The sequence below is a fragment of the Tripterygium wilfordii genome, chromosome 9 (assembly GCF_013401445.1).
Source record: "Tripterygium wilfordii isolate XIE 37 chromosome 9, ASM1340144v1, whole genome shotgun sequence".
Lineage (NCBI taxonomy): Eukaryota > Viridiplantae > Streptophyta > Magnoliopsida > Celastrales > Celastraceae > Tripterygium > Tripterygium wilfordii.
The window spans coordinates 13,866,449-13,879,039 of record NC_052240.1 but is presented as its reverse complement, the minus strand read 5'-3'; the positions used below and the strand labels follow the sequence as shown (position 1 = coordinate 13,879,039).

Sequence of the window (12,591 nt, the reverse complement as noted above, 5' to 3'; positions counted from 1 at the left end):
TTTTCTTATCTTGTGGACAAGTTTTCTTATTATATGTGACACTCTAGCCATCTATAGTTAGCTTTATAATACTATTAGGTTGCTTCATTGTAATGTATATATGTATAGAAGTTAAGTCGTAATTGTCATAGCCTTCAATACAAGTCAAATCAACCCAACGAATCATTCTTTCCCGACAATAATTTAATTGAAAGCCTATATTTCAGAACACATTGGAATTTGGTATGTAATTAATTAGCACACTAATCACACGACAAGCAAGCAATATATATTCCTAATTATTGGTTCGCTTTTATAAGTATATATTTCCACTTGCGAAAATGCTAAGAACCCCAACATTTATCGTCCAAACTATATTTCTTAAATGCTAAAATAGATGCACATAATTCATATGAAATCACGCATCCATTTTTTGTTCAATGGTGTTAATATATATACACATGTAAGTATATTTTCCAGTGTTATATATTGAAGGTTGGTTGGGATGATTTGATGGTACATGGTAAACCCAAGAGTGATGAGCACCATAAATTTGAGAGAGGACAGATATCTTATTACAAGTCTGCATGGACATTATTTACAATCTTTTGGGACTTGTCTTTCAATGCATACATATATCATATATGAATAGCTGTTCGAATATATGGACCCATAATTTATTAGTTGTCGTGAACAAAACAAAAAAAGATGATGGTGATAGGCCAACCCCCCCGTTTAAAGTATATATATAAGAATGAGGTCGACTTAATTATTATAGGGTAAACGTTTCAATTTTGTTACATTGTCTTCTCTAGGCGACAGGGCCGCACATATTTATTCTTTGTGAGCCATTGTTATTGGTTTTTAGACTCAGAAAATACATTATAATATGAGAGATGTTAAGATTATACTTATATTACATTCGGTTGGGTTATGTAATTCCGATGTGAGATATTAGACTTCACAAATTTAATATTACTCATAACAAATAATGATTCGTTGAGTTAATTAGGTCGTGTGAATTAATGAATACCTAATAATGGATATATTGGGAACAAATCTGCCTTGTCAGTGAAGAAATACATGTAGCGCGCATGCATGATTAAGAAACGTTTCTGGGTCGACATTAATATCCAGCAACTTTGTAATTAACAGGCAAGTCCATATCACTCCAAATGTACACACACACACACACAGAGATATATATATATATATATATATATATATGACCAAGTCCAAGTACAGTGACATGTATATTACATAGCCATCCAAAATGGCCCCCCTATTGTACTCCAATGCATTGCCTATTGAGGGATGACAAATTAAACATACACACACATATATAATCAAGAAATTTAGATGGGTGGTTTTTACTATTTTTTTTCAAATGATATTTATATGCCAATCACTTTCAAATCGGAACCTTGGAAAGCCAATTTTCTCGCATAACAAAGAAAAAATTTCTACTTTGGCATCGCTTTCATGTTCCCCATTGGTCATACTAGTACATAATATTACTATTTCAAGCTGTATATATATATATATATATATATATATATATATATGTTGAGGGATAAATCTGTTTTACTCTTCTCTCACACCTTTATGAGATCATGGATTCTAAAGGGGAGGTGCAGGATTTATTCCAATTTATCTTGACAAAATCCTAGGCCCACAAACTATAGGAACCTGCCACGGTTCTGTGGTCCAACGGGGTTTCGACATGGGCTCACAGCCCCCGAAACACAATTCCTTTGATGTTGAGGAGGATTCCACGCTCCCATAGTATACACACGAATTCATCCCTCAACAATATACTAGTTGTTTTTTTTGTTGGTAGCACGTACGTAGTGATTAATTAGGGTCAAAATGAACATAAAGTCGATATAGACAGTCACACACCCACACTCTACATTTCACTTTCATTGCAGCAGGACACCATGATCGATGTTTTGTCTTAGGTCGCATTCTATGTATGTATATATATTTATTTCATTAAACTTTTCAAATCAAAATATTAAAAACAAAAAAAACAAAGAAATACAGTGAAAAAGAAAGTGTAAACAGTTTAATAATTGACTTTATGAATCAGGAGGCCCAGCCGGAGAGCAGAACCCTTGTATTCAAGAAATTGATAATCGATGAGAACCACAAAACATTAACTGAAAGCAACTAGGTTATGGAAATAAATATGTATGTACGAGAAACACCAAAGATTTAATTGTTTACTGATATATATGATGGCTCCACCGATCAATTATTTAGATGTCGACTACCTTTGGTAAATCTAAACATTCCTGTGTAACCGTACTTATAACTCAAACCGAACATTCTACAATAAAAATAAATAAGTGTATATATATACCTTTGTGATCACGCAGATAGTTTACTGTGTTGGTCGTAGCTGCCCACCATTTGAAAAAAAGGAAAGCCGCCCCTCAGGCCTGAGGCCCAGAGCACATCAACTAATTACAGTCAACCGAAGACTTGTTTCAAGGTACTTGTCAATGTTATAAATGCTTGTGTAGGCGCCAACTGTATATGGTGGAATAATAATGAAGAATAAATCTTAGGGTATTTATAACGGGCACCATATATAAAGACATTTTTAAGGATGGACTAGTGTAGCATATCACAGTATATTATGTGTGATGAACATTCTTTTACTTAGTTTTCTAAACTTAAAATACATATCTTCTTAAGATTCTGACGCACTTTTTTCATCCTTATCTAGTGCCCTAAAGACACTCATATTATCATTTTTCAAAATCTTTTGTAGGGGTCGTTTGTATTATTGAAATGATAAAGATCTCAGTAGTTAGGATACCAGTTATCCCAACTATTGAGTTTGATGCACATGATTCAAGTGAATTTGTAGGCTCCACATGATCCATATAAAATTCTGTGTGTACAATTCAACAGTTGACATAACTGATATATATATATATATATTAGTTGCTAGGATTCATATCATAACTTCTTATATAAACCTCTCTTAGATTTCTTACAATAAGTAGTAATCATGCATGTAACCCAAATCTACTGCTTATTTCACTTTTTTGTGAGGGGAGGGTGGGAATAGGATCAATAAAACTTGGGAATTATGGCAGTGCCAGTTTTGTTTTCAAACATTCGGATGTCCTAAATCTGGAAAGAGAAATAGAAAACATGATTTGAGTAATGTATTATTGGTAGATATATATATTTACATGTAAATATATATTAATTATTACATATTATCGTCTTCAAATAATGCTCCAATTAGGGTTTTGATGGGTTTAATTATTTCGTGCCTTTATAGTTTATGGTATTAAAATATAAGTTTGACTTGTGATGACCGAAAATATCGGATCTAGGTCATCATGATTGAGCATCTTATTCCATTTTTTTGTGAAGAAAATCATATCTATTTATGGACACAAGTGAGAAAAAAATTTGTCTTCTTCATTTTATAATTTTCTTTTGCGTTTCTTTGGAGGTGGTTGATTAGACACATATCTAAAAATTGAATCAAACCTCATCAATATTCTTCAGTATTATTATATATGTATGTGTATATGCACCCTTTGACATATTTTTTTAAAAAAACATAGCTCTCTAACCGTTTATATGGCAATGAATACAAAAAAAGAGAGATTATAAAATTAATCGAACCCAGCAATTAGTACTAGTTATCCCCAGTTGATGAGTTGGATGTATATGATCTAAGTGAATTCGTAGGCTCCATATATTTCACATGATACATATGAAATATTGTTCGTACAACTCAATAATTGGGATAACTTGAATACTAGCGGTTGGCCGGGATCCCTCTCATAATTGATTAAATTATTGATTAAATTTAATTAAATTAAAATGAAGTGTATGTCGAAAGTCATAATACAATCACATTCACAAACTTGTAGTCTAAAGACATCATTTGAAAATTTGAAGATGCCCCCCAAAAGATACGTCGAGAACGAAAGTTCAACCTCCAAATAATGGAAACCCTACTTTAGAAAATACATCATTGAAAAAAAAAAGAATTGTCATTTTTTGTAATCTTTTGGAAAATGGCTTAATTTGTTATTATTAATCGCTGACCAAATTAAAGAGACAAAATTTGTTTCCAATTTTGTCGAAGAAACCTGAAACAAAAATGCTGATGGAATGAGCATATATGTATGTACGTAGATTTATAGTTTAATTAATAAATAAACAATCTATTATAATTTTTTTTTTGCATAATCACAGACAAGTGTCACGTCAAGAATGGACATGATTTTAGGCCATTAGCATTGGTGGGCTTTTCAAGGCCTTTCAACTCCAATCACACCATTTTACTGGGCTTTTAACTTGAATTGGAGTCTTGTTTGGAGGGGCTTGATTGAAAATTTTGAAAAGCGAGAGGATTAGTTGAAAATTGGGTTCAAACTCAAGGGTCTCAGTGCATTAAAAAAAAATGTAGGGTTCACCTGTCGTTGAAAAGTGAAAAACAATGGGTTGGAGATTCATATGGGACAACAAGAAGTAATATATATTGGCAAGATAAAATATTCCAGACTGGTCTATCAGAATCCCAAAGACCAGTACCCCTCAAATTCACCTTTAAACAAACAAACAAACAAACAATCCTGAAGTTTCAGTTTCTCAATTATTGTGGTGCAAGTATTTTTCTATGACCAAACGCTAATTCTTAGAAACCCGTCCCTCCTAACCAATTTTTGAGCATGAGCTCTAGTTTAAGTAATGTCCGCTTTGAGACTAATCCTCACGGATTTATTTCAGAGCAAACCCCGGTATTCGGCCTCTTGGCCTTGCTCATTAACATTTGTGGCCAAACAGGTACGTACTTTTGGCAGATATAATTATTGGACCATGTCTCCATGCACGTTTTTACTTTTTTCTTTTGACAAAGTATATGATAATGTGTCATAGATAATGAATTAGCCGTCAATTTCCGACAGTCAAATCACTTGCCAGCCTTTCTTTTCTTCCTGATGATGTTGATTTCTCTCGCTATCTGTAGTTCTCAATAATTCATGTGTGTGCATGGAAATTGGAATGCCGTACGTGTACACATCGAGAATTATTTTTTTTTCTTTGCGGCGTTGGACACCGCCGGACACCCTCGCCGGAGAAAGATAGAGAGAGTAGCGTTAGTTTGTCAAAAAAACATATGCACGTGTCTGTCTAAGCCTAGTTTTTCAATAACATTTGTATTGTTCGCATGTTTTTGACTTGTGAACGTTTTATACATCAATAATGGAGATAGCACTAAAGTATTAGTGTCGGGTTTAGAGATAAAAGATCTCGCAGATCGGGCATTCAAGTTAGTGAGACGTAATTATTTAGGGTTTCATAGGTCAATGACAAGAGTTTATTTTCTGAAACGGATTAAGAGCCCTATTATAAATCTTTGTCTAATATTACTTGCGCATTGAACTTCGATTCAGAACTAAATTGATGAACTACTGTGTACAAAGAGTGATCATCTCGGGTTTAAAATTGATTCAAGAGTTACAAAGTGACCGTTTCGTTGGGACTCTACTTTCTTTGTGTGTGTGTTTATTTTTTGGACTCCATGACCTTATACGTACTTCTAAAGTACAATTAGAAGTACTATTAACTGGTAGAAAGAGACATTAACATCTATATATATACGATTTCAGATATTGCGGTAAGTGATACTAGCTGCCGACGTGTCATTTTCTTGTGGAGATTAGACAAAAATGACGAAACCGGTCTCTTTCAGCGTAAAAAATAACAGCGGTAAAAAAAATTCTTGGATATATAATTGTCGGCAATATTTGCGGGTTGACACACGCTCTGTATGTCTAGCGTAGGATTAGTGTCAGACCTTCATGTGCTTACGTGTCAGTATTCAGCAACGGCCCTAGCTTAATTAATTGACCATGGTTCGATTCGAGGAAGACTGCACAACTGGCTGGCTAGCTAACTGAGCTGGACCTAATTTTATTATCAGGCTCGTACCTACACTGGTACCAATGATAATAATTGAATGTGTTCATTAAATATCTTCTGAAAAAGTTTAGGTGCAATGTCTTTGTTCAAAGCTAAGCTAGCTGGCTAGTTTAAGCCGAACCAACCACATGTTCCTGACCATTTTAAAGAATTGATTTGAATGTCAATTCAGAATCTCCAAAAAAGCCGATCCACTGCTTTTCTTTTGTATCTTTTTGTATTCAACTATTGGCGTTTGACTAACCAAAATTACAAAGATAGGGAAAGAAAAGTGGGCTAGGGTATTATGGGCCCCGTTAGTCCAGCCCATTCGAAGAAAATCCTTATCTTCAGCTCCATCTATACTCTGTCCAGCCCATTTAGTATATCTTTTGGGCTAGTTAGTATACTATGTCCAGCCCATTTAAATCAAATCCATACAACTTCAGCTCCATCGGTAATGAGCTCATGTAAATAAATTGAAACTTATATTGGCCGAAAAACTGAATTTATTGACAACTATTTATTAGAGAAATGCTACAGACCTATAATTTATGAGTCTCATCTAAACTCGAGCCGTCAACACAACTTGTTCCACACTGACAACAGATAAAACTGGGTCGAAGCTCATACAGAAAGAACAAGGCTGAAGCCCACAAAAGAGAGTTAACGCCACAAAGTCTCCTCCCATGAGCATTTCTCCTATGCAAGGAAATAACACCGAAATGGTTGGGCGTGAGAATTGAACTTGCGACCTCCCGTATTTGCATTGAGTTACCACGATCAACTTCACTATCCCAACCAAAACTTCTTTGTAAAACACATATAGAACCCATTAATATCCAACCCTTCATATGAATGTGGATGTAAATCGGGGGTCGTAAATTTAAGCTGTAAAAAAAATATTTATTAATGCGGATAATATTCAAATTCGGCCATGATTCTTGTTAGACCCAAGATCAAACAAATAATTACAAACCCATCACTATAATGAGTGTATAGAGTATTCCACTTATCACAAATGACAAGTAGAAAAAAAAGCTTGAATTGAATGAGTAAATACAAAATGAATAACTATAGAATCCACAATAACTTGACTATAAAACACACCAAAGAGGATCTTAGAATATATTTGTCAACAATGTGAAATGGATCATTTTGTTTTTGGAGTAGTACTATGAGAGCATATATATGTGGGATGACGAAAAATTCTTACTCTTTTGTATTCTAGTCTTCTTTTTTTCAAATGGTTGATTCTCCTTCCACTTACTATAATTAATTAAACAAGGTGGTTATTGGCTCATTGACCAAAATGAAACCCAATTAAGGAGCCACAAACGGCTGTAATTATTAGTCAATATATCATATAAAATGAAAGTAAAATAATTTATGATCGAGGATCTTACCACTAATCAAATCAACAAGTTGTCACCGCCCACACGTCGGTCCACTAATTTAATTGTACTTTGTATAATCAACGCCTAATTATAAAGTTTTAAATAATGTGTTGATTTCTTATAATGGAGGAACCCTAATTTTGTCTGCCAGTACACACCATTTAGATATATATATGTCATGCATGGAGAGTTCGTCTGACTTTGTGAGTCATCTCTGTAGGAATCAACCAAGGCATGAAGGGGACATAGCAAACCCTAGACAAGACATCCCATGATCATGAACTAATGCACTTTAGGGCAAAGTGGACCATCCAATGAAATTAACTATTTAATCTACGTTTTTCATATATGAATTAGTGTTCTAAATTCCGGGGTTAATGCCTTAAACATTATAATTTCGAAATTATTTTTTTTCAAAGTTGGCAACTTGTGAAATTCAATCAACCCTTCACCACAAACCTTAAAAGACTCAAAAATGTCTTTTATATATAATTATATATGGATGAATGGATGAAAATGAAGCTGAATCCATATAAAATCATTCGAACAAGGAAAAAAAAAAAGTCATTCTACGTACGTTTTAAGGTGGTAGACAATTGATGATTTCTTTGTCGCATGTCTATAGATGGCCTTGCCGACAATATTATATATAGCTACAATACCAACTCTGGAAGAATTAATTATTTTAATTTGCATATGATTCTTTTTCCACAAATAAAAACAATAGAAAAGATATATATATATATATATATATATATATATATATATATATATATATATATATATATATTTGGCATCAATTGATTATGTCGTTATGACTAAAATTAGTTGATAATCTCATAATTATGAAATGTAATAATTGGCATCCATGATCAAAAGTCCAAGCTAGTCCAACCAATATCATGTCATCATTAAAATTTGCAAGGTTAATTAAGACCTAAGGGTGAATAATTAAAGGCACTAGAAATTATAAATTAAGAAGAAATCATAGTTTTTTGTTTGCCATTTGGTGGCAACTTTGAATATATTAACTCTTTTACTATGCAAAATTAGGTGAGGGTACGTACTGGCAAACACATGGACCCTTCAAATTAAATCTCTAATTGTAGTAAGATCGATGATGTCCAATTACAAATTGAGACGACACTCCACTTTCCCAAATGGGTATGGACTATGATCCTTAGTGCCATATTTATTGCTCTCTCTATTTTTCATTCACCACATCATTCTTCTCTTTGACTTTTTAATTATTGCCTCAACTCGTACAGAATATTTCCACCATCGACGATCACCTTTATATATTCCTTCTTTATTTATATATCCTCCTCTCTTACTTTTTTTTTTTTAAAAAATTTGGTTATTATATTGTCCGCTTAAAAAAAAAAAAACTACATTGCAACAATAATATTCAATAGATTAAGAACCAAAAATTTAAATATTCGCCATTTAAAACCTAAAAATAGGATAAAAAAATAATTATAATCTATAAGGTGAGGTTTTGGATTGAAGGTTTTGATCGAGGTCACATAACAACAATTACAAAGAAATTCAATAATCATCGAATTGAGTTGGCATATGGTGTCTTATATAGATATTCTCCATATATATATAGTAATATATATGACACACACACACACATATGTATATATGCGTATATACCTGACATTTATTCTAAATCAATGCACGCAAAAAATAAAAATAATATATTGCCAGATTGAAGTCATGTGTAGTAATAAGCAAACTAATAAGTAATTAATTGGTATTTCCTTCAAATTAACACGTAGGCTATATACATAATGTCTTGTTGCATAAAGGAATTCTACACAAGAAGATTCCATGGTATATATATATATATATATATATGTGGATGACTCATCATCTCCAAATCATACTATAAATATAACCAAATAAACTCTCACTAATCTCACAATCATCATCATCACCTTCTCCCATACTCCTTATCAATCTTGTATTCTTAGAAGCTCTTTATGGCCTCCATAACATTTTCCGGCACCGGACGGCATGTGTTGCCACCGGTGATGATGGTCTCATCAAATAACTCCGGTAACAAGGTGGATGGGGTTTCTATTAGAAAGGGTAATAGAGATAGTGTTGTCACAAATGTTGCAACAACTCATCGCGATCATCTTCAAGTCGCAACGATTGATCAGAAAAAACAACTAGTTGTGCCTGCTGACTGGGAAAACCATGTTGCATGGAAAAGTATTCCCCAAGAGAGATGGGAAGGAGAGCTTGACGTCCAAGGCCAAATTCCATTGTGGCTGGTATGCCGAATATTCTATACATGTACATATATTTGTTTGTGTATTATTTCAGATCTTATGACTGTATGACATGAATTCTTGCAAATTCTTTTTTGAAATCTGGACTTATTTTCTTGATTTATTTATTTGGGTTGGTGGATCAACTTAAGTTTCTTCTATTTTTTTAAAAATTAATCTGGTCTAACTTGTTTGTATATATACATTGGTTTCCTCATAAAATTAGTCTGAAATGTAGACAGGTTCTTTCAATATTTTATTGATGATTTATCTTATTATATTACATAGTTTTATACAGAAAGTTTTGTTCATATATATAGATATTGTAAAGTGACAACAATATATTCTATCTCTATAATCATGATAACCAATGAATTAATATAATGTCAGATTAATTAGTTGAAAACTGAACTGACTATTATAGAATGTGTTCAGGAGAGTCCTCACGTCATGCGTCATGTCATCCCCAAATTATTAATTAATAGTAATAATACACTAATATATAGTCTGTATTACTGGTTTTTGACTCATTAGGACCTCCTTGTCTCACTCATTGTCACCTTCTCCCAATACATATTTATTTTATATATATATATATATATAAACTTAGATTAATTAATTAATTGATTACATGCAGAATGGGACGTACCTAAGAAATGGACCTGGACAATGGAACATCGGTGACTACAACTTCCGCCACCTCTTCGACGGCTACGCCACCTTAATCAAACTCCACTTTTCAAACGGTCAACTAATCGCCGGCCACCGCCAAATCGAATCCGACGCCTACACAGCTGCCAAGAACAAGCAAAAACTATGTTACCGTGAATTCTCCGAAGTCCCTAAAGCAGAAAATTTCCTAGCCTACATTGGTGAACTAGGCAATCTCTTCTCCGGTGCATCCCTTACCGATAACGCCAACACCGGCGTAGTCAAGCTCGGTGACGGACGCGTCGTTTGCTTGACCGAGACACAGAAAGGGTCAATTATCATTGACCCTGAAACATTGGACACAATTGGGAAATTTGAGTACAGTGACAATTTAGGTGGTTTGATACATTCTGCACATCCAATTGTGACCGATGAGCAGTTTTTAACATTGTTGCCTGATTTGATCAATCCGGGTTATTTGGTGGTTAGGATGGATCCGGGTAGTAATGAGAGAAGGGTTATAGGCCGGGTGGATTGTCGGGGTGGGCCAGCACCTGGTTGGGTCCATTCGTTCCCGGTTACGGAGCATTATGTGATTGTGCCTGAAATGCCATTGAGGTATTGTGCACAAAATTTGCTCAAAGCTGAGCCTACACCTTTGTACAAGTTTCGGTGGTATCCGGAGTCTAAAGGGTTTGCTCATGTCATGTGCAAGGCCAGTGGAAAAATTGTAAGTCTTACTTATATTAAATTATTAATTTGATGTTATAGTTGGTTATATCTCTGAGAGTTTAAGATGGATGCCGCTAAGATCGAGAGTTCGAACCCTTTGGGAGTATTTTTCCTACTGGTTCCGTGGGTCTGCCCATTTCTTGGGAGGGGTTAGGAGGCCCAATTTTTCCGCACGAGTTTCCGTCCAGTCTTACTTGTAATCAACGTGGTTCGGATTATTCTGGTGGCCCGAGATTTACACTCACTCAACTGTTCGAATGACATGTTGGGTTGGGTGGTTCCTCGGTCACACAAAAGATTGTTAAACATATTTTAGGTTGTTAATTTTAAATTGCTGAATTTTGTGAATTAGGTGGCAAGTGTGGAAGTGCCATTGTTTGTGACATTCCATTTCATCAACGCTTATGAGGAGGAAGATGAAGATGGGAGAGTGACTGCTTTGATTGCTGATTGTTGTGAACATAATGCGGATGCAACAATTTTGGACAAGCTTCGTCTGCAGAATCTCCGGTCGTTCGCCGGAGAAGATGTGTTGCCAGATGCTAGGTACGTAATGGGTCATCTAAGGGTATTATCCGATTTGAGATACCTCTACGGGTATTCCACCTTGCCCTTCACATATATATAACATATATATATATATACTCATATAGGGTTGGGAGGTTTATAATACCACTAGATGGGAGTCCACATGGAAAGTTGGAGGCAGCATTGGATCCTGATGAACATGGGAGAGGTATGGACATGTGCAGCATTAACCCTGCAAATTTGGGGAAGAAGTACAGATATGCTTATGCATGTGGAGCTCAACGTCCTTGTAACTTTCCCAACACCCTCGCTAAGGTAATTAAATCAAAGAGACCATTAATTAATTACTCTATAACAACTGTTTAATTAATTTCTAAATGAAAATCGATTAATCACCTGGATGGATGGATTATGGATTTGTATTGCAGATTGATTTAGTGGAGAAAAACGCCAAGAATTGGTATCAGAAAGATGCTGTCCCTTCCGAACCATTCTTCGTGGCTCGGCCTGGTGCAACTGAGGAGGACGACGGTGGGTCGATCACCACCTCATTGAATCTTTAATAGTAAATACGATTCACAACTAATATTTATGTTAATTAAATGTAGGGGTGGTAATATCCATAATCAGTGAAAAAAATGGAGGTGCATACGCCTTGTTACTGGATGGATCAACGTTTGAAGAGATTGCAAGGGCCAAGTTTCCTTATGGTGTACCCTATGGACTCCATGGATGCTGGGTTCCAAAGAAATAATACTATTCAACAGTCTTACACATCCCAATGTCATATGTATAGCAGTCTTACAGATCCCAATGTCAGATGTATTGCGCGTCGATGGTACGAGTAAGCAGTCAGAATTATTATGTATGGTGGATGGTGGTGGTAGTAATAGTACAGTTGTACTTACAACTGCGGTGTGGTGTCCCTAAAGCCCTAGACTCATTATACTGTACTGTTTTATAGAAGAGGTTGCTCTCCTCTATTATTGAAGTAAAAAATCATTATCAGGGGGCAAAGGCATCTCCTCTAATGGCAAAATAGGCCATTGAACAGCAAAAGAAACAAAAATAGACAAATC

The 12,591-nt window shown here is 34.7% G+C and overlaps 1 protein-coding gene across 1 annotated transcript; it reads left to right on the top strand.

The window, feature by feature from the left end:
* Positions 1-9,307: 9,307 nt before the first annotated feature.
* On the top strand, positions 9,308-12,503 carry LOC120006063 (carotenoid cleavage dioxygenase 8 homolog B, chloroplastic-like). The gene is made up of 6 exons (XM_038855938.1): positions 9,308-9,604; positions 10,239-10,982; positions 11,337-11,530; positions 11,638-11,827; positions 11,941-12,043; positions 12,121-12,503. The coding sequence occupies exons 1-6, from the start codon at positions 9,308-9,310 to the stop codon at positions 12,264-12,266; spliced, it is 1,674 nt and encodes a 557-aa protein (XP_038711866.1). The 3' UTR covers positions 12,267-12,503.
* Positions 12,504-12,591: the final 88 nt, after the last annotated feature.

Coding starts and splice junctions, on each gene's coding strand:
- LOC120006063 (XM_038855938.1), top strand. CDS start 9,308: ATGGCCTCCATAACATTTTCCGGCACCGGACGGCATGTGTTGCCACCG. Junction 11,531..11,637: donor GATGTGTTGCCAGATGCTAG/GTACGTAATGGG, acceptor ATACTCATATAG/GGTTGGGAGGTTTATAATAC. Junction 12,044..12,120: donor TGCAACTGAGGAGGACGACG/GTGGGTCGATCA, acceptor AATTAAATGTAG/GGGTGGTAATATCCATAATC.